At 44.1% G+C, this 22,082-nt stretch overlaps 2 protein-coding genes across 3 annotated transcripts; both read right to left on the reverse strand.

Annotated features, from left to right (window-relative positions):
- Positions 1-800: 800 nt before the first annotated feature.
- LTO1 (LTO1 maturation factor of ABCE1) lies at positions 801-10,285 on the reverse strand. 2 transcript variants are annotated; one of them, XR_003991226.1, is made up of 6 exons: positions 10,083-10,285; positions 6,152-6,257; positions 5,033-5,103; positions 3,955-4,072; positions 1,548-3,598; positions 801-1,469 (listed from the first exon to the last, which is right to left on the reverse strand). XR_003991226.1 is itself a non-coding variant. In XM_030484690.1 (5 exons), exons 1-5 carry the CDS (start codon positions 10,265-10,267, stop codon positions 3,530-3,532), a joined length of 549 nt encoding a protein of 182 aa, XP_030340550.1. In that variant the 5' UTR covers positions 10,268-10,285; the 3' UTR covers positions 801-3,529. The 2 variants fall into 2 exon arrangements, 1 of the variants encoding a protein (XP_030340550.1); XM_030484690.1 differs by having other exon boundaries at positions 801-3,598.
- A 4,676-nt stretch (positions 10,286-14,961) lies between these two features.
- Positions 14,962-19,435, reverse strand: FGF19 (fibroblast growth factor 19). Its single transcript, XM_030483182.1, has 3 exons — positions 19,125-19,435; positions 18,941-19,044; positions 14,962-15,808 (listed from the first exon to the last, which is right to left on the reverse strand). Exons 1-3 carry the CDS (start codon positions 19,345-19,347, stop codon positions 15,476-15,478), a joined length of 660 nt encoding a protein of 219 aa, XP_030339042.1. The 5' UTR covers positions 19,348-19,435; the 3' UTR covers positions 14,962-15,475.
- Positions 19,436-22,082: the final 2,647 nt, after the last annotated feature.

The following is a 22,082-nucleotide window of genomic DNA, read 5'->3' on the forward strand; positions in this document are numbered from 1 at the left end:
TACAAGATTGCACTGTTTCCCTTTTCCACCCAGTCTTTAAAGCAATACTTAAGTTGCACAGTTGAGCACTCAAACCAGGAAAAGTCTGAATGACTGTGGCCCACATAAGCTTTATTCAGCCTCTCTGTGCACAGATGATCTGATAAGGGTCTTTAATTACCTAAAGTAATTAAAGATTCCACCAGAGTCCCCACCATTCAAGACAGAGGATGGATAAGCAGGGCGTGGAACTAATGAAGCCATTTGTAAGAATTTGTTTCATTTGTTACAGATTTTAGGAAGACGTTGACATAATAAGACAGAAACGAAACCATAAGCTTCTATCTCACAAAACTGAATACTGGGTTTTGAAATTTTTATGGATTTTTTTATTCCCCCATTAGCATTCTAGTTGGCATAAGCACACCCCTTTCACAGGTGTTTGCTAACTCTTACGTTCCTCATTTTCTAGGTGACTGGTCTGAGAAACACAGGCAAAAAATACCAACATGCAAAAAAGCTCAGTACTCAGCCACTCTTGATATTGGCTAGAAGCGCATTTTGAAGTAATTAACTACTCAAAATGCAAAATTACTTGGAATGAGCCACAGTAGACACTTCACATTGGTTAAGGCAAATCAACAGTCTTGACATAACCTGGGCTTTAACTCCTTAGCTGTAAATAAGGTATAAAAATACCCCTCCAGTATGCTATGAAGACTCCACTGCTACAGCTCTGGACACCCCAGAAAACCCCAAAATTGGTTGCAGAAGTGTTTTAAAAATTGGCACCAAAGAAATACACAACTACATACCCAACATAAATTTTAACCATACCTCCTTTAATAAAAAACACGTTCAGGCCCATACAAGACATGAAACACAAGATACTCAGAAAATACACTTGTGGAAGAAGAGACATACATCAGTATGGACACACATATGGAGCCAAATTAAAGACCTCATAGGCAACCCTAAACCTGGCCTATCCATTTTGAAATTCTGGTTGCTACAATCTTCATAGTTAAATATATGTATCTAAATATATATTTAGATAATAATTTATTCTAATAATATTAATTTGCTATAAATAAAATTAAATGAGAGATTTACCACCAAACCAATTTTCAAAGGAACTGTCATTGACTGCTTGGTCCCCAAAGATTCTTTCTCTCCTTAGTTGAACAAAAATTATTTTGTTTTCAATACAATCTCTAGAGTAGCACTTCAAATACAACTAACATATCACAGACTTCTATTAATTAAATGCTTCACAGATGTTTTGAGCTCTCACATCCCTTCCCTTGCTTTTACAGACATTATTGTAAACCATGCACGAAGATTCCAGAACAGGCTGCATTTTAAAACATGAATACTCAGACCTCCGGTGTTTACTTCTCTTTGTACTATCACTCAGAAGAACAACAAAACTGCCTTTTTAAAACCACGATCTAGGGGGAGTTTATTTAAAACATAATTCCTGGACTTCACTGAAAAAAAAATAACCCAACCCCCCCTCAAAAAAAACAAAAAAACCCCCCAAACAACAACAACAAAAAAAAACAAACCACAAACAAAAAGCAAGCTAATCACAGATGAGTATCTAGCACCTTTTGTTAATTTGAAGTAAACAGGTTTAATTTGCAAAAATAAACTGGTTTGTGAATGCAGAGACATCTTTTCCAAAACTGGATTTCTCTGAAGTGATTATAAATTCAAATTAGCTTTCTTTTCTCTAGTATGTGATCTTCTTGGTTTGTGCCTGTCTACTGATATCACAGGTCATGCTATTTTATTTTGCTTCTATTTTCAGCTACTTGCAGTTAGGTGCTTGTTCTGGTTCCCAGTGATTTAGCTGCATAACAATTAAAAGCCAACTATGCTCAAACTGCCCTAAGTGAAGAGACCATCAATGGTGTCACTCATTTCCCTTCCAAGGTCTCCAATGAGGAAACAAGCTACAAATGAATCCTACCTCAGGAAAGCAATTCACCCTGTAATTAGAAGAGCTGTATCATGCATGCATACATTCTGTACTCTCTATTTTAACAACTTTTATCTAGACAAATATTTGTGAACTCTTGCATTCTTACACAATACAACAACCTCCTCCACTAGATGGCTCTGACACTCACTATGTGTATCACAGCTGGTGGAACACTTGCACATGTAAAACAATTAATTAAAATAAGTACACCAGCAACCAGTTATTAAGAAAAGTCGCTAAGAAAATGGCTTCCTTGCATACTTAGGCAACAGACAAAAAAGAAGAGATTGTTTCGAAATAAGTTGATACAAATGCACACAACTCCCTTCTTACATTCAGCAGAATTACCTTCAGAGTCCAAAACCAAAAACTTTTAGCAGAACGCACGTGCTTCATATCCCAGATGTGACTACACAATGACAATCTAAAATTTCAAGTTATCTTGTTGTATAACAAAAAAGCTGTACAAGTAAACCAGAGCTGAGGTCTAGATGGCACAGAACAGTGCTGGTCAAAGATATGGCCATATTAAAATATGTCCTTCACCTGAGATACTCTACCCTGCATACAGCTTCTGACAGCCATAGGACTCAAGTTTGTCTTTATGAACCTACACTATGCTGTAGACTTAGCCAGCATAAGTAACGACTGATGAAAGGTCTTCTAGAACTCATCATATCTTGCAAATGGTATGCAGAGACATCTAGCAACCTAAAGTATCTTTCAAGCAAAATAACTGACTGTACTTCTCTTTAACATAGTTGAATACATTTAGCTAACGGCATCCATTTTTTTGGAATGAGACCAACAAGTACATATTCAAGACTGGAAAATAAAAAGCTATTCCTTGATAAAAGGTACTGACATACACAGAAAAGCAGTATCAACTCTTCTATAGTGGTGTTTTTATGTAGTCGTATTTTTATATAGTCGTATTTCTTATATTGCTTGCTGTTTGGGTTTTGGGGGATTTGGTAGGTTTTTTCCCCCCTCATTAGATCAGTCTGCAGAACAAGTGGAAAGTGCAAATTTCATGTTCTGAGCTGCAGCTACTTTATGATCAGGTATCTTTCTCCTCTGCATTCTGACTTCCTTTGTCACTCTATCCTTTACTCACAATGATTCCTACTGCAAAGTCTGAAGGCAACTGATTACATTTTACTTCACCTACAATATCCACACATTGTGTAAACTGCATGATCTGCATACACAGATTTTTAACTAACACACATTCTTTAAATAAGGAAACGTTGCAAATGTGTACATTTTCCTTTTGAGGAATTAAATCTTTCAGTGCAAGGCCAGTTAAATCAAATATTTCTATTTAACAGGTTTATACACTAGTGTTTCAGTGCTCCTAAAAAAACTTGGAGATAATAAATGTTCAGTGACATATGACACGTACTCTGGCAAGTTCAATGGTTTTCCCTTTCCTCTTTAATACTTAGCACTCCTTCACTACTGTGATTTTGTTTAAAGTAAGAGTAGATAAACACTTCTCCAGTTATCTGTTCTTTTAATGTTTCTTCTTTGGTCATCCATGTTTATCTTCATCTGTTCTATTCAAAATGTTAGGGAAGAGCTTTCAGTACTGATTCTAAAATCAGACTGAATATTTAGCATTGAACAAACCTAAAACAGAATACACAAAAGTGTTTCAAAGCGTCTCTTTTCCAAGAAGAATGTTCAACAAAATTCCCACTTCCTCCATTTCTCTTCTTCTGGTCCCACTTTTAAGTCATTGTCAAATAATATTTACAACTTTTCCTTTTAAAACATATTTTTCTTTTATTTTGCATTTGCTATCAGTTTGGGAATTTTCAACTATCAAGTATTTTCACTTAATTCACTTCAAGTATTTTACTATGAATGCAAAAGGAGAACAAGAATTGCCGTGAGTTAATAGTGTGATTTTGAGCAGGTTTAGAGGCTAAAAATTTCCAGAAATTAATATCCCTGTGCTAAAATAACAACTTAATCCTACAAACCTGTTTAAATTTTCCTCTGATTTTTTCCAGATCTTCTTGCAGCTTATCATAAGTGGGGTCTTCGTATGGGAATTTCTGAATCATCCTTATTAAGGAATCCAGAGCCCTTATCTTTTTGCTGTAAAAGATCAAAACAAAATACAATAAACCTACTGCAGAAAATCTTCCAATCCATCAATGTGAAAATTATACCAATACTTATATATAATTCAGAGTGTAGGACCCAGCCCTCCATCCTTCTTTACTTCAACTTCTCCCATTTAGCTCACTGAGAGTATGTGATAGATATTTAAGCCATAATCAGAAATTAAGCTGTAGCACAACTGACAAAGTCAAGGTTTCCCTTTTAACTTAACTGCCAAAAGTTGAGAAATATTCAAGAATCTTCAGAAATATTGATGAGATGAATGCGTAAACTAGCGAAATCAATAAAAAAGCTCACCAGAACACACCAAAAGAGCTGACGTATGGTGGCAATTCTGTCGGATAAATTAATCAACACTGGACAGGAAAAATATACAAAGAAAAGAATGAAAGTCATAGAAAAATGTAGGTTTGAAGGGAAAGCTGAAGCCATCTTGTCCACCTTCTGCAGAAGCTGGCCTAACTTCAAAGCTAGATAAGGCTGCTCAAGGCTATCTCCAAGCAGATTTTGAAAAGCTACAAAGATGGGACTTCTAGAGTCTCTTTGGACAACTTGTCCCAGTGCTCAGCTGCATGCACTGGAAAGGGCCTTCTCCTTATGCCCCATGAGAACTCGTTTCAAATGGTGAAAGTTGCCTATTCTTTTTTTACCGTATGCTTCTGCAAGGAACATGCCTCCACCTTATCTAGAATTTCCCCTTCTGTGGTACCACTAAGTATCTCCCTTGTCTTCTTTTCTGCAGTCTGAAGAAACTAAGGTCCCTTATCCTCTTTTCGGTATCACATGCTCCAGCATATGATACCACCCTAGGGCCCTCTGCTCACCTTTCTTCTAGTTACTCAACATTTCTTTTGTATTGAGAAAGACGCAAAGCCGGACACCATAATTCGAAGTAGTATTAAAGGATAGTCATTCTCTTTTTTTTAACCTTACTTGTTCTTTTCATCTGTGCATTTCCGGAGCAGATACTGCCATGTCAGTGCAAACCCAAGGTAGCAGCCAATCTGAATGTCAGGAGGGAAAAAATACATATGTGGTATAAATAGTGTGTATATGTACAGTATATATAATCAAGCAGAAATAAAGCACTACACTGTATCCCTTTCTTCAGGAAACAAATCACGGGGTACACTGGATTCCTGTTTCTACGCTAGGAAGTTCAATAAACTAGGGTGGAATAAATGAGGGCTACCTGCGTTACAGACACTGAAAACTTCTCGTAAGGATCTGTATAGTAACAGAGAATAATAAATGATAAACTTGGAAGTGTCTAATAATCCCTGGCAGTGTCCAAGGCCAGGCTGGACGGGGCTTGGAGTGACCTGGTCTAGTGGAAGGTGTCCCTGCCCATGGCAGGGGTTGGAACTGGATGAGCTTTAAGGTCCCTTCCAACCCAAACTATTCAGTGATTCTATGAAACCTGAGCTGGACATACAAGACAAGTTAAGGTGGTTCACCAGTACTCTCCAGTCCTTTCATTTCTAGGAAGGCTTACCAATTCAGCCTGTGTGCACCAACAGACAGGACTGACTCCCATGTTCTAAACAATAACAGTGCCTCAAGCAATCAACTCTCCCACTATTGAAAATAATAACATGTGTAACGGAGACACCAGAACTGCCCCTTGATGGTTTTCCATCCAAGGTGTCTCAACGTTCCACATTTTTCCCTAATGATGAGCCATAGGAGACAGTACAGGGGCACCTTTAGCCACAGTTTTGGGTTACAGAAATAATTGTACAGTCCATCTTAATTTTTTTTCTGAGCAAGCTTGTTTGAATTTGTTTCTTCTTTATCCTCCCTCTCAAACCAAAAAATTATCAAAATCCCATCTAGAAAACAAGTTCAGAAAACATAAACCCACCTATTTAACTGTTCAAACCAAAACACCACCTTCAAACAAATTTTATGGGGCCTCTTAGACACATACAAAGCAGTGTGACATAGCAGGTGTCAGACTACCAAAATATGGGACTTTGTCTAACAGTTTCTGCAGTATAGTAATTTTCTAATGACAAAACCACTGTGATTCTGAAGTATTTTCCCATTTACCTCAGACCCAATCTTGGCACCATGGAGTGATCCATACCTCCTTCCCTCAACAACTCCAACATGACTGCCTTCAGCATACCCCTCTTGATACCCTTCATCATGAAACCTGTGGAGACAGAAGGACATCTTTTTTATCAGCCACTTTCATATCAAAGTCACACTGCACACAAGCAACTCCCAGGAACAAAACCATGCTATATCACCTCCAAAATGCAACTATCCATATTCAGATACATAATACTGGTTTAAATTAAGATGCAATTACACATGCTGTGCTCTTTCCAAACAAGTTTATAACAATTTGCCATGAACAATGCACTCCACAATGCAGATCATAGAATCATAGAATAGTAAGGGCTGGAAAGGACCCCAAGATCATCCAGTTCCAACCCCCCTGCCATGGGCAGGGTCACCTCACCCTAAACCATGTGGCCCAAGGCTCTGTCCAACCTGGCCTTGAACACCGCCAGGGATGGAGCATCCACAACCTCCCTGGGCAACCCATTCCAGTGCTTCACCACCCTCACTGTAAAGAACTTCTTCCTTATATCTGATCTAAACTTCCCCTGTTTAAGTTTTAAGCCATGACCCCTTGTCCTACCACTACACTCCCTAAGGAAGAGTCCCTCCCCAGCATCCTTGTAGGCCCCCTTCAGATACTGGAAGGCTGCTATGAGGTCTCCACGCAGCCTTCTCTTCTCCAGGCTGAAGAGCCCCAACTTTCTCAGCCTGTCTTCATACGGGAGGTGCTCCAGCCCTCTTATCATCCTCGTGGCCCTCCTCTGGACTCGCTCCAACAGCTCCATGTCCTTTTTATGTTGAGGACACCAGAACTGTACGCAGTACTCCAAGTGAGGTCTCACAAGTAGAGGGGCAGGATCACCTCCTTTGACCTGCTGGTCACGCTTCTTTTGATGCAGCCCAGGATACAGCTGGCTTTCTGGGCTGCGAGCGCACACTGAAGCCGGCTCATGTTAAGCTTCTCGTCAACCAACACCCCTAAGTCCTCCTCTGCAGGGCTCCTCTGAATCTCTTCTCCTCCCAACCTGTAGCAGTGCCTGGGATTGCCCCGACCCAGGTGTAGGACCTTACACTTGGCTTGGTTAAACTTCATAAGGTTGGCATTGGCCCACCTCACAAGCGTGTCAAGGTCCCTCTGGATGGCATCCCTTCCCTCCAGCGTATCAACCGAACCACACAGCTTGGTGTTGTCGGCAAACTTGCTGAGGGCGCACTCCATCCCACTGTCCATGTCGCCGACGAAGATGTTGAACAGGACCGGTCCCAACACCGATCCCTGAGGGACACCACTCGTTACAGGTTTCCAAATGGACATCGAGCCATTTACCACAACTCTTTGCGTGTGGCCATCCAGCCAGTTCTTTATCCACCGAGTAGTCCATCTATCAAATTGATGTCTCTCCAATTTAGAGACAAGGATGTCATGCGGGACAGTGTCGAACGCTTTGCACAAGTCCAGGTAGATGACGTCAACTGCTCTGCCCCTGTCCATCTGTTCCGTGGCTCCATCATAGAAGGCCACCAAATTGGTCAGGCAGGATTTCCCCTTAGTGAAGCCATGTTGGCTGTCACCAACCACCTCGTTGTTTTTCATGTGCCTTAGCATCTTTTCCAGGAGAAACTGCTCCAAGATTTTGCCAGGCACAGAGGTGAGGCTGACTGGTCTGTAGTTCCCCGGGTCTTCCACCTTCCCCTTCTTGAAAATGGGGGTTAGATGACCCTTCTTCCAGTCATCAGGAACTTCACCTGACTGCCAGGATTTTTCAAATACGATGGACAGTGGTTTAGCAACTTCATTCGCCAGCTCCTTCAGGACCCGTGGATGGATTTCATCAGGTCCCATGGACTTGTGCACGTTCAGGTTCTTAAGATGGTCTCAGACCTGATCCTCTCCTACAGTGGGCCTAAGGTCTTCATTTTCACAGTCTCTGCATCTGCTTTCCAAGACTTTCGTGGTGTGGTCAGAGCATTTGCTGGTGAAGACTGAGGCAAAGAAGTCATTAAGAACCTCAGCCTTCTCCAAATCCATGGTAGCCAGCTCTCCTGATAGCTTCCGGAGAAGGCCCACGTTGTCCCTAGTCTGTCTTTTATTTGCTACGTATCTACAGAATCCTTTCCTGTTATCTTTCACATCCCTTGCAGATTTAATTCTAGCTGGGCCTTAGCTTTCCTAACCTGGTCCCTAGCTTCCCGGGCAATGCTCCTATATTCTTCCCAGGCTGCCTGTCCTCGCTTCCACCTTCTATAAGCGTCTTTTTTCCCTCTATGTTTCCTCAGCAGCTCCTTGTCCATCCATGGAGGTCTCCTGGCCCTCCTGCTGCACTTCCTTCTAGTCGGGATGCAACACTCCTGAGCACGTAGCAGGTGATCCTTGAATACCGACCAGCAGTCTTGGGCTCCCCTGCCCTCTAGGACTATATCCCATGAAACCTTACTAAGGAGGTTCCTGTAGAGGCCAAAGTCTGCTATCTTGAAGTCCAGGGCAGTGAGCTTGCTGCATGCTCTTCTCACTGTCCTGAGGATCTCAAACTCAACCATCTCGTGATCACTAGAGCCAAGGCTGCCCTGGAGCATCACATTTCCAACCAGTCCCTTGCTGTTGGTGGGCACGAGGTCAAGCATGGCACCCCCCCTTGTCGGCTCCTCTACTGCTTGAAAGAGGAAGTTGTCTTCCACACAATCGAGGAACCTCCTGGATTGCTTGTGCCGGGCCGTACTGTCCCTCCAACAGATGTCAGGATAGTTCAAGTCCCCCATGAGGACAAGTGCCTGCGAGTGTGATCAGTACTTTCACCAGAGTAACACTGCTAACTACAAGCTTACAACTCTGGTTCAAGTTTCTACATGGGGGAAGAGCCCAGATCGAGCAGGTAAGTCACTCAGGAACAGCAAAGAGGAGAATTCTGGCCAGGGAGTGCAGGTAGTGGGGACATGGTGGCACTGAAATGCCACAGAGCGCTGGTGGGGGGCTCAGCTTCTACCCCTTGGCACTAAAAAGGCTCCACATAGAAATGCAGAACCACAGGACTGGTCGGACTTGATGATCTTGAAGGTCTTTTCCAAACTAGTTGATTCTACAATTCTAACTTCCCCCATCCTTCTCCTTCCTCATCCCTTCCCTGGACTCATTATGGAATCACAGAATCAACCAGGTTGGAAAAGACCTTTAAACTCACCAAGTCCAACCATTCTCCAGCACTGCCAAGGACACCACTAAACCATGGCACTAAGGGCCTCGTCTACACAGTTTGTGAACACTTCCACGGATGGTGACTCCACCACTGCCCTGGGCAGCCTGTTCCAATGCCTGAACACCCTTCTGGGGAAGAAATTGTTCCTAATCTCCAGTCTAAACCTCCCCTGGCGCAGCTTCAGGCCGTTTCCTCTTGTCCTGTCACTTGTTACTTGGGAGCAGAGACCACCCACCTCCTGGCTCCATCCTCCTTTCAGGTAGTTGCAGAGAGCGATAAGGTCCCCCCTGAGCCTTCTCTTCTCCAGACTAAACTCCCCCAGGTCCCTCAGCCGTTCCTCATCACACTTGTGCTCGAGGCCCTTCACCAGCTCCATTGCCCTTCTCTGGACCCACTCCAGCACCTCAATGTCTCTCTTGTAGTGAGAGACCCAGAACTGAACACAGGATTCGAGGTGCGGCCTCACCAGTGCCAAGGTGAAGCCCGGGCCTCACCCCTTTTACCGCCCTTCACCCCTCACTTTTCCCTTCTCACCTCCTGCCGCCAGCTGGACGCCGAGGACCAGACCCTGACGCAGGCCTAGGCCCAGGCCTAAGCCCGGGGCTCCCTTCCCTCCCGCTCCGCTGACCGTTACCCGCGGCAAGCGAGGCGTCTCGCAGCGGCTCCGCCGGCCCTCCGACAACCCTGGGCCCCAGCCAGGGCTCCCCGACCCACCGCACCTCTCCTCGGCCATCACGATCTCCTCAAACATGTCGGACTCCTCAACCCCGGCCGCCATCTCGCCACCACCGCCCGCGGCCGCTGGGCATGCCGGGAAACGACGGCGCGCCGGAGGAGCCACGGCTGCTCCACTGCGCAGGCGCGTAAACCACCCCCAGCCGGGCTTGGCGGGGGGAGGGGGCATGGCCTGAGCACGCCTTGACCCCATCTCCTTCCGTCTGGCCCCGCCCCGGTGAACGGCGGCGCCGCGTATGCGCAGGAGGGGGCGCCCGACACCGCAGAGCCGGGGACGGGGGTGTAGCGGGGCTGGGACATAGCGGGGCGCCGCCGGTGACGGTGGGGACACGCTTCCGTCCACCCCCCGGCTCCGACACAAGCCAGCTTGGCGTTGCTCTGAGGTGGTTCTGAGCTTCAAGTCGTGTATTTTCGATGTATATACCCCAAATTGTGTATATTTTTGATGTAAATACCTGAACCAAGCTTCAGTGTGCTGTTCCAGACAGCTTTCTTACATGTATTTGGTGTTATGGATCCACACTGGTAACAGGAAGCGTTTATACTCATTTATAAGCATATATTTTCATCTTAACTCACTCTTGTATTACATCCTTTAATGAAAATGTGGCTGTAGGCGCACCAAAGCCAATCGCAATAGGGGTACAACAGGTCTGTTACCTTCCAAACCATGCACAGGAGAGCAGAGGATTTGAAAAGATAGCTTTAAAATCCAGAGGACGGTCTAAAGAGAAAAACTACATTAGAGTGAAAGTAAAGTCGTGCTGCTAAAGGTTTAGCTAAGCAGATATAGCAATCATAGAACCATGGAATGGTTTGGGTTGGAAGGGAACTTAAAGCTCATCCAGTTCCAAACCCCTGCCATGGGCAGGGGTGCCTCACCCTAGACCATGTCACCCAAGACACTGTCCAGCCTGGCCTTGAACACTGCCAGCGATGGGGCAGCCACAGCTTTCTGGGCAACCTGTGTCAGCACCTCACCACCCTCATAGTGAAGAACTTCTTCCTTGTATCTAACCTGAACTTCCCTTGTTTAAGTTTAAACCCATTATCCCTTGTCCTATCAATCCCAGTCCATTAAAAATGCTCCACCACAGCAGGCTGTCCTGATTTATCTATAGTGACCTTGGTGAGCTGGCCAGTGTGTTTTCTGCATTAATTTAAAGTGTAGATATCACTGGATCTCACATGAAAACACTGAAGGTTTGCTAGGTGCGAATACCAACCTGCTCTACAACCACACAATCACAAATATATATTGTTCACTGAGGTCAGTGAGAATATCAGGTGTCTTTGAAAGTTTCCTCTAAACTAAAAGCTACAGCTTAAATCTTGCTTTGGATGTCAATGGGGAAAAAAAAAAAAAAAAAGAGTTCTTTGATCTCAGTAGACCATGGGATTGATGGAAAATGCTGAAAACATGTCTTATGCTGCCCAAAAGGAGGGTTGGTTTCCATAACATTTTTGAGGACAGAAAGTATAGTTCTTTCATTTATTGTTCTCCATTCATATACAAAGTACTCTGGCAGGGTAGAAAGAGTGGTCCCAAATTTTCCATGAACATTGTTTCAGTGCTTTGAGCAGAGGTAAAGTTGATATTACGGCTCTTCAATGAAGGATTTATAGCTTTTTTCACTTCTCCAATGTGGAAATAAAGATGCCCAGAGTCTCCTTTCCTACAGCTTTCCCACTATTCTAACACCTTGTATTTGCACATCATAGCTTCTAACTGAGAATTCACAAGGGGACAGTTGACACCTGACCTTTAAAAACCTTTTAGGGCTGTAAAATGTACTGTTGCAAATGAAAGCACTGCAATTGTCCTGCTGGCTTTGAGAAACTGGGATCGACTGGGAGGTGTATGGTGAAAGGTGGTGGTGGTGTTTACATTCCCACTGAACCAGAGGCAATGGTGTGTTGAGGTTTTGCACACCAAGTTCCTGACCAAGTCAGGTGCCTGACAGTAGGGAAAGCATTTTCCAGTAATCCTTCCACCTCAAGCTGTGACCTTCCCAGATTTTATAAGCAAAGCAGCCAGGTTTGGTCAGAACTTGGATGGGAAGCCTCCAAGGAAAACTAAAGTGCTCCAGGAAGCGGTGTGGGTAATTTAGCTCCTGGCATCTTCCCTTTGTCTGAATAAATATTGAACCAACCTCTAACCATGCTGTTGCAGTAAGAAATGTTGTGCTTCTGGGAGAAGATGCAAATCCAGAGGTGTCAGCAAACAGAGTCCCTGGAGAGCTCAAGATGCTGTTTGAAAATGTAAGGTTGCTCATCTTTGTGCTCTTGAGCAATATTAATGAACAACGATGTTACATATACTGAGAAGATCTCTCTCTGGTTATATTAAACAGTTTACCCTATATTTGCTGTGTTTCCCATCAAAACTGTTTGGTTTCTTTTTAGCAGAAAATTAAAAGCGGATTTTTGCTGACCAAACATTAAAAGTTCATATTTATTTTATTTTGTTTTCTGGTTTTTATTTCTTTAAAAAAAAAAAAAAAAAAAAAAAAGTCTTGAAAGCTATCTAATATTCAAAGACAATATAGTGTCTGATCAAAACTGGGAATGAAAACCAGAAACCAGAATGTCCCAAGCCTGAAAACTTTTGGAATCAACCAACTTGAAAATCAGGACTACCTTTCCCAGTACATTGGGAGCAGGAACCCTCCAGATGTGTGGCAGTGACTCAACAGAAAGGAGATTGGGAAACATCACAAGAGATGTTTTCCAGCCAAGATATCTGCAGTTCCTGTGACTCACAGCATTTCCAAACAGAAAGCAACATCTTTTTCAGGCAAAAATAACCAGTTTCCTCCCCAGCTGAGTGTGGTTCCCACTTGTAAAAGGGAGCAGCCTTCCATTCACAGGATTTTTTGCATTTTGCAGGTGAACTTTGCACAGCTGAAGAGAAATCAGAGAAAATACACTGATAGGGAATTTTTCTATCTCCCCAAGGAATCACCTCCTCTGAGCATCTGGGGCTTAGTACGCTTTTCTGTGTCAGGCACCTCGAAGGCTGTGGGAATGGCATGCCAGGGTTTAATGACATGGAAATGGAATATGAAAGGGATATTTTATAGAATAGATGCAAATCCACAGTTGAGGATGTCTACAGGTAGCACTCACCGGCCTAAATCTACAAGTACCTGAAAGGAGGTTGTAGTGAGGTGGGTGTTGATCTCTTCTCCCAAGTGACAAGTGATAGGATGAAACAGCCTCAAGCTGCGCCAGGGGAGGTTTAGACTGGATATTAGGAAAAAATCCTTCACCAAAAGGGTGGTCAAGCGCTGGAACAGGATGCCCAGGGCAGTGGTGGAGTCAGAATCCCAGGAGGTATTTAAAAGATGTGTAGATGTAGTGCTTAGGGACATGGTTTAGTGGTGGACTTGCCAGTGTTAGGTTAACAGTTGGACTCACGATCTTAAGGGTCTTTTCCAACCTTAATGATTCTATGAATCTGTTCTATGATTGAATTAGGAGGAATAGGAGGAAAACATCAGGACATACAGCTTAAAGCTGAACTCATTTGTTGTACCAAGAGAATAATAACTTAGGACTAGATGGAGCGACCTTCACATATCCCAAGGTCAAAAATTAACAAGCTGATTCCAAAACCCTCCTGTAACAGAGATATTTTCTTAGACTTGCTGTTTCACATGGAGCTCATCAATAACTGGCAGTGGACAGACAGGTGTGAAGTCTAGCCTTGGCATTCACTGCCTAGCTTTGGGAAAACCCCTTTGTCTCTCCTGTCCTTGTGGCTCAACTATGTCACCTTCACAAGGGACTCCATCTTCACATGGAATGAAGCCAGATGTCACAGTTTGCTAAAGCTCTTTCAAGCCTCTAGACTAAAGGAGTGACAAGAGACTCAGCTAGATTTCTGTGTTGAAGATGATTTTCTTTTTATTGCAAATGTACACATGACACTACTGATGATGCACAGAAATTTAAAAAGCTATTGTTTGCTAAAATTGCATGATTACAAAACTCCACAAAATCTGTTATGACTAAAAAACCCACCTTCAGGAGTATATAAATAGAATTTTGAGCATAAATAACAGTAACAAAATAAACAGATGTATGTTTTCAATAAATTAATTATAAATATTGCATTGGCAATGAAGTGCTAGGTCAGAAGAACACCAGTATTTCCAGTTGAGCTTGGTTTTCTTTGTATAGAAATCTCTATTATACATGAACCTTTGGAAACAAGTAGAATCCCTGAACCCTTGTTTCACATTGCTTTTTGCTTCTTTTTTTCTTTGGTTATTCCTTTGTCAAGCTGTTTCAACAGGAGAACAGAACTGAAGACATCAGATGTTCATGTTAGGTGCTCCTAATTCCTTCCTGCAAGAAAAGCGGCCTGGCTGTCCCAGTTCTGTGGCATTGAAGTCACTAAACTTGTCTCCTCACTGATTCCCAAGGATACAGAATCAAGCCTGGAAGAGTCTTGAAGGAATTGCTAATGGATAACAGTTAAACATGAAAACCTATTTTGCAATTGATTTGACCTGTACATCATCCATTTTCAGTCTTTCTCTCCATTTGCTAATGACATACATGTTTATATACAACAGGACCTTAATTAAACACTAATTTGATGGCTCATTCCCTGCCTGATGAACATAAACGCTAGTTCTGTGCACTTTTCCAACCATGCACTAAATTCTCACTTATGTTAATGAGAACTCTTTGCTGGATAATGCTGATGCCACAATGAACATAAATTAGCCTATAAAAGAAATCAAAGATCCAGTTTTCCAACGTACCCTTTAGCAATAAGGGAAAGAAGAATCTTTTTCCCTTTCTTCCCTTATTTTCTAAGGGAAGAAAAAGCACAATATACAAGCAAAATTGTTTTTTTCAGTGGTATGCTTTCAATAGAAAGTTTTCCCAGCATGTTGTCAGCAGCTTCTCAAGAAATAGCATTAGCTCTAGTTCAAGTAACCGCATTTGCTAGGTTTTCCTTAATCCTGTCTTGTTCCATATGTTTGTGTTTAATGCCTCCAAAGAGGAAAAGATTTCCTCCTATGAGCTATAGAAATAACAGGTGAACATATGTAGTATTGAAGTTGATGTAGAAAAACTCTAGCTATTTTGTCATCACCACAGAAATGGAGGGACTCTGATAAAGCTGCTAAGCTTTTCTTATTTTTTCCTTCTTTTCCAGATAAAACTATGGCTAGGCAATTCTTTAGACTATAGAATAGCCTCTGGGCACTCATCTCTTGCAGGTACCACACATTGCAAGGAAAAGGCTGGCTCCATACTGAAATATACAAAAAAGTTGGAGATACCACTACAGGAAAAGCTAAAAACCCAGCAGTATTCTGCAATATTTCTTTAAAAACACCTGTGTGTGTGACCAGAGTCATTTCTGAAAGCTAGGGCTCTTCACTGGCAACAGCTTGGAGGTGATGCCAAAGGGGTCCATGCTGTCCGTTTCCAGGGGTGAAGAGTACACCTCTGGTTCAAAGGCTTGGCTGTAATCACCATATTCACCAAAGTCTGTTGACTCTACAGGCACAGTGTTGATCATAGGTAAGAAGTGAGATAGTGGAAGGAAATCTTTCCCTTTGAACTGTTGTCTTTGCTTGGCACTACTCAAAGACACTGATATTCCGTATTTTTTTGATTTATATACATTGTAGCCGTCTGGACGAATCTCCTCTTCAAAGGAACAATCCTCAGTGGAATACCTGAGCTGAACAGCAAGGAGTAATGAGAGTTACAAATACACCCACCACACTCATTGCATTCAGCCACAACATAAGCCTTTGATGCAACCAGTCCTTCTCCCTCTGCTCTCAGTGAGGGTGTTCCTCTGGCCTGTCATGGGTACCCCAATTTGGGGCACCTTGCAGACCCAACTGCCAGATCCATGCTGGTGGGCTGTCCACTGCCTCTCTGCCTAACTGCTGCAGGGCTGCAGGTAGGACCCATTGTGCTGGTGACAGTGACGGGCCACAGCCACCGAGATGAAGTGCCCTGAGGTGGTCAGGCAGTTGGACTAGATGATAGTTGTAGGTCACTTTCAACTGAAATCATTCCACTCTACCGTATTCTACTCTACTCAAGCTCCCCATGTTGCACACAACATGCATTTTGGGTTACGAGGCCTGTAAAAGAACTAATCCAGCACTCCTGAAGTTAATACATGTCCATCACACTAAATAAGCTTTGAATCCTGGGTGTGGACTTCTTCACAGCTACAACATTTATCCTGTCCTGAGTACAAGGAAAAAGAATCTCAGATGACAGTGCTCATTTAGATAAAGTGTCCTTAGTTGCTGACAGTACTTAACTGCAGTCATGAGACCTAACCCAACAATCCTCAGGTGTAAACCTCTAGGCTCTGTTGGGGCCTGTGTAAGGGCTTCAGGATCAGGTCTGTAGAAAGGCAGTGCTGTCAAAGACAGCACTTATACAAACAAACATGGCCAATCAGTACAAATTTGAAGGGTAAGATTAAGATTCAGTCTGTGTGTAACTGAAAATGAAACTGCCTTTCTTTCTACTCAGCATTTATTGAGATTACAAAAGACCAGTTAGTGCAGTGTTATGTTCTCATTACACCTTAGAACTACCAAATTAATCCCAGAAGAAGTTAAGATTTTGTATAGAAGAAGACATTTTCTTAGGTATGAATTTGTAGAATTATACTTGTGACATACTGTACAGATAGTACCTTAGGATTTTGTATCAGACCTTTCCAGACCCTTGCACAAGCATGCGTTTCTTACAACTCTGGTGCTATTCCAGGCTCAGCCACCACAGGTGATTGAACTTGTGGTCGGTCAATAAAAGCCAATTGCTGATTGTGTCTCAGTCTGCAGTGATAAAAGTGTCCTTACATGAATGCTCTGCCTGTCTGCATAGAAATCGTATTTGTTGCTCTTCAGTCTTTCTCAAACACCCTCAATAATACGGAGTGCAATTAAGTGCATGCATTTAGTTGTCTTTTAAAAGTACTTTTCAAATGCATCAAATAATTTTAAAAAGTCATTTTCTCTAAATAAAATTATGAATATCCTTCTACACACATTGTATCTCAGAAAAACATGTGTATATGATACGAATCTATGGTTGAATTGTTAGCTGTCTTTATTTCTATGAGAGCTTAGCCTCCCTAGTGAGGATGATGAAATAAAAAAGTTTCTTGAGCAAGTGTACTTTTCAAATAACAGTTATTGATTGTGCTCCCCATGTCTCAACTGTATCATTCACTTTTCATTTCACTGGAATTGTCTCTAGCATTATTTTTTTTGACCAACTACCTTTAACTCTTTCCACATTATGTTTTTTTCACAGGAGGAGTTTACAGCATGTCAGTGTTCAGATTTCCTCCTAAACTACTAGCTACAGCACACTGCACATTGAAAAACCAACCCTAGTCATAATTTTTCAAGTGTTATAAAAGGAGCATGTTGCAGGAGTGAGAGGGGTTGCCCAGTTTGGTCCCAAGACACCGTATTTGCCCTGGTAGTAGAGAGGTGACAGCACGTGTCCACAACATATGAATGTGATGGCATGGTTACATGCCATTGTATTTTGAGGAAAAAACCCCAGCCTTGCGATTAATACTCTACACCAACAAACACAGTCTCAGTCAAGGCATATATGTCTTCAAAACAATGTTAGACAAAAGCTGGTTTTAAATTCTGGGACTCCTGAAGTCCAGCTGGCAGCTCCGATGGGAGCAGGATCCAAGCTGTGCTTTGTTTTCGTTGATCATTTTGCTTTGGATATACATTAAAACATTAAGCTAATAATTGACCTGCCATATCGTCTGAACCTCTGCACCTTATCACTGCATCGATTGACTCTAGCCCAGAAAAGCAAGGAAATTCAGGAAGAAAGGCTTAATTCTGTGTTACGTATGCATTTAAAACCATCATTAGATCAGTACCACTTATTAAAGATACTGTGAGTTTTGAGAATGGACCAGAGAAATCAAAGCAGAATCAAACTGTATCTTTACTATGGCACATAAGAAGCCATCACTCTGTGAAAACCAGGCTTCCATAAAGCACTTAAACACAGACTGAACCTAAATCTTACCCTTCAAACCCTAGAGCTGGCAACTTCTTGTGACTTAAAAACCACAAAACAAAAAAGTTTATATCTCTGATGAGGACTAGCTGATGTGTTGGCATACCCAGGGGAAAAGTGTGACCTAACATCAGTGGATCGCTCAGCTCCTCAACCTCTCGGAGTCCCTCAGGTGTGCTGTTATCGCAGTGGAGGAGAGTCCTTCCCTTGAAATCCTGTTTCTGCTTGGTACTACCTGAGAGATGGCAAACCCATCTTTCTGGGATGTGTGAGCCTGGCAGCCAGCTGGCTGTATCTCATTTCCACATGAGTAATCTTGGGGTTTTGCTTTTGGTTTTTGTTTTGCAGAATGCCTGACCTGAACTATGAGAAGTTATTCAGATTCTATGGCGTGACTTAATCTACTCCTGCAACAGGAACGCAGCCACTTTTTGGAATAAAACGCAGTTTTGCCCTGGTCTGTATTTTCAGTCTATTTTGGCAGGAGACATGCGATACAGACTTTGCTTCCTATGATATTTCCTTGCTGCATTCTAACAATCCTCACGGCGCTATCAGTGGCCATAACCACCGGTCCTATAGAGTAAAGGGAAGCGGGGGGGACACCTGCAAGCTTTGTTAACCCGTTTTACTAACCCCACAAGAAGAAAAACACGCCAGCCCTTCGGTCTCGCCTGCCGTTCCAGCGCGGCGACAGGGGTAGAAATCTCCCTCGGGGAAGGCGAACCCGGGACAGAGCCGTCGGGAACCTGGGATCGGGGCCAGGGTGGGAATCGCAGCTCACCTGCCCGTGCAGCCGCCCCGCCTCGTCCATGCAGAGGTAGCGGGAGCTCCGCACGCCCTTGATGGCCACGGTGCGCACGGCCACTGCGCGGATCTCCAGCAGACCTGCGGGGCAGAGGGAAGAGCGGCGTCAGCTCCGCGGCCTCGTGCCGTCCCGCTCCGTCGCCACCGCTACCGGTACTCACTCTGGGGGCTCTGGCTACCGGCGGCATCCACCCGGCCGTCGCCTCCGATCCGCAGGAAGCAGCTGAAGAGCCCGTGCTTGCTGGCGGTGTAGAGGTGCCGCAGCCGGATCGGTTCCCCCCAGCCGTAGTTAACATGCGGGCCGGCGTCGGGCAACTGCAGCGGCACCGCGGCGGCGGCGACGGCGAGACCCAGCAGCGCCAGGGCGGCGGGGCGCGGCCCCATGCCGCGGGCGGGGAGCGCGGAGCGGCGCGGAGCGGCGCGGAGCGGCGCGGCGGGGAGCGGCGCTGCCTTGCCCTGGCTGCGCCTCGGGGATGAAGAGCGAGTGAAGCCAGCCCCTCGGCCTTTTATAGCTCTCCGTTATCAGCCCGATCGATTCGGCTGCATCCAGCTCCGATATAGAGCCCATTTCATAGCGGGAATTGGTCGGATCGGTCACTCCCCCCAAAAACATTGATCGGATGACATCATTTCGCAGGGGACACCCTGAAGTCGCTCCTTCCCCATTCGCACCTCCGAGATTTCCACCCACTTCAAGCCTCCGGCCGCGCCTCTCCATGCGGTCCCCGCTGCCCCGAGGGAACGGGGTGGGATGGGAAGGGACGGGACGGAGTGGGACGGAGGACACTGTCGGTCCCGCAGCCCCACGGAAGCGGACCGGGGATGTGCGTGTGTAAATTCAGACCCGTGTGTAAATCCGACCCGGTGAGGGGGGGAGGCTGCCCTCGTCCTGCTCCTGCCTTAGCTCCTTGCCCATCCTTTATTTCCCTTTTCAGAAACTTGCCTTCGGGAAATGCTTTTTAAACCTCGGATCACCTCCCAGGGCAGGGGCTGTGGATGAGCGGCACCACTGGTCCCCGTTACCTGCAGCCGGTGAGGCACCCGGTACGGCCTGGTATGGTACGTCCCTTGCACGGCGCCTCTTGGCGGGCCGGCACTGCTTCCCGGGCTTTATCGCCGCCCGGTCATCCCCGGCTGTGTCACTAGATGGAGCCTGGTACCTGGGCTCCAGGGCTGGCCTGGTCCCGGGGGAGCTGCTGCCCGGGGGGCTCTGCAACTCCTCTTGGAACAGGCTGCCCAGGGCAGTGGTGGAGTCACCGTCCCTGGAAGTGTTCACAAACTGTGTAGACGAGGCCCTTAGTGCCATGGTTTAGTGGTGGCCTTGGCAGTGCTGGGGAACGGTTGGACTTGATGATCTTAAAGGTCTTTTCCAACCTGGCTGATTCTGTGATTCTATGATTCCTGCTCCTGTACAGAAAGATTAGGGAGGGGGGAAAACTGTAAGAAAACTGCATTGCTGGCAGGCAGCATCAAACTGATCTGTTTGATATTTTTTCCTGGTCTGTGTGTGGACTTTTTCCATACAGGTTCCTCTCCAGGATGTCGCTCAGTGATGGAGAAAAGCAGATATGCACATTTTGGCTTGTTCCTCGCTTTTTTCATCTCAGGGGGATTGCTGCTGACTTTTCTGCTGTCCATCCAAACTGAGCATTAAAAGGATTTTCTCAGATCTCGAGAAATAACAATTTCATAAAGAAAAAGAAATCCTTCCTCCACAGTACATATTAAATATCCTATTGCCCCCAGCAACATTTCTGAATCAGCAGTTTCAGTCAGCTTCCACAGACTGTTCTTATATTTTGCTGCCTTTTACTTCCATCCTTTTGTGGGTACACACACATCTTCCTCCTGTAAACACTCACAGAAATAACTTTTCTCTCTGAGCAATCTTAGCTCAGTGAGGCTGTGACAAGTTCACCCCAAAATAAAGAGTCCTGGAGGCTGATGGCCTGCACTTGTGTAAATGCTTACACTTACCACGTGGAGCTTACCGTGCTTTAGTTCATGACATTAATCAATCAGGGTTTGAATGATCAGGGTCTTGCATTACAAGCTCCCTGGATCGAGGGATTGTATGTCACCAACCCTTTCAAAAGCAAATACTGATTTTTATTTCCTATTTCTATTTCCTTCCTGTTTGGGTTTTTGATGGTCAGCTTGAGACACCCAGAAAGGAGCCTTCTCTGCATGGTTGTAATTAATAAAGATCAGGAGCACTTCACATTCAGGTGTCTCATGCTGCATCCTCCAAACCAGGCACTGATCTGAGAAATTCTGGCCTTTTAAACATCACAGAAGCTCACAATACTATAAACCTGGTAAATAATACGAAGGCATCCAAGACCCTAATTTTTTTCTCCTGTGCAGTATTCTGCAGTGTTATTACATGGCTGCTACAAAGGCAGTTCACTGCCCTGCAACCCTGGGCCCCACAGCAGTTGTGCATGTAACTCATCCTGGCTACATATGCATTCTTCAAGGTATCGAGCACCCATCACACACAGAGGTTATGCTCTGAAATGAAACTGAAAGGCTTTTTTAGTTCATTTTGTGGTGCATCTCAGTGAATAGATGCTATTTGATGATTACTCTTTCTGCTATACTATAGTGTGAATAATATTCACCATCATACATATTCATTTTTTCTACGATTGTTTGATTGTCTTCCACAAGAAGTCAGACATCTTTCCAGTGGTAAGGAATTGATGCTTGCAACTTGTTTATTCTTTTGGGCAGCATTATTATTCCTTTGTGAAGGTCAAAAATAGAGGCAGAAAGGGCAAATCATTTGCACAAAGTTATACTTAAAATCAGTGAAAAAGCTGGCTATACATGAGTATTTCCTGACAATTGATGGAGAAATATTAAAAGTTATATTCATTGTTACTGTTGCTGATATTACGTGGACTGATTTTTAAAGGTTCATATTGAATCAAACCAAAATGAAAATTAAGCACTTACTTAACTAATTTTTTGGAACGGCCTCTCTTGTCATAGGAAGCTTTCAATCTAAATCACTTCTCCAATTTCCTCTGCAGCCAGTGACAGAGGTAGGTGCCTCCAAGTGCTTATCTGGACTGGATATTACCAATCCTATCTCAAAAGAGCTGTTTAAGACA

This window comes from Strigops habroptila, chromosome 4, assembly GCF_004027225.2.
Source record: "Strigops habroptila isolate Jane chromosome 4, bStrHab1.2.pri, whole genome shotgun sequence".
NCBI classification, from domain to species: Eukaryota; Metazoa; Chordata; class Aves; order Psittaciformes; family Psittacidae; genus Strigops; species Strigops habroptila.

Excerpts from the sequence above, each read along its gene's own strand:
- LTO1 (XM_030484690.1), bottom strand. The coding sequence starts at position 10,267 with ATGCCCCCTCCCCCCGCCAAGCCCGGCTGGGGGTGGTTTACGCGCCTG. Across the intron at positions 6,258-10,082 it reads ATCGTGATGGCCGAGGAGAG|GTTTCATGATGAAGGGTATC; the intron begins GTGCGGTGGGTC and ends CTGTCTCCACAG. Across the intron at positions 4,073-5,032 it reads TGCACAGATGAAAAGAACAA|CAAAAAGATAAGGGCTCTGG; the intron begins GTAAGGTTAAAA and ends GATCTTTTACAG.
- FGF19 (XM_030483182.1), bottom strand. The coding sequence starts at position 19,347 with ATGGGGCCGCGCCCCGCCGCCCTGGCGCTGCTGGGTCTCGCCGTCGCC. Across the intron at positions 19,045-19,124 it reads CGGTAGCCAGAGCCCCCAGA|GTCTGCTGGAGATCCGCGCA; the intron begins GTGAGTACCGGT and ends TCTGCCCCGCAG. Across the intron at positions 15,809-18,940 it reads CGGGGCGGCTGCACGGGCAG|CTCAGGTATTCCACTGAGGA; the intron begins GTGAGCTGCGAT and ends CTTGCTGTTCAG.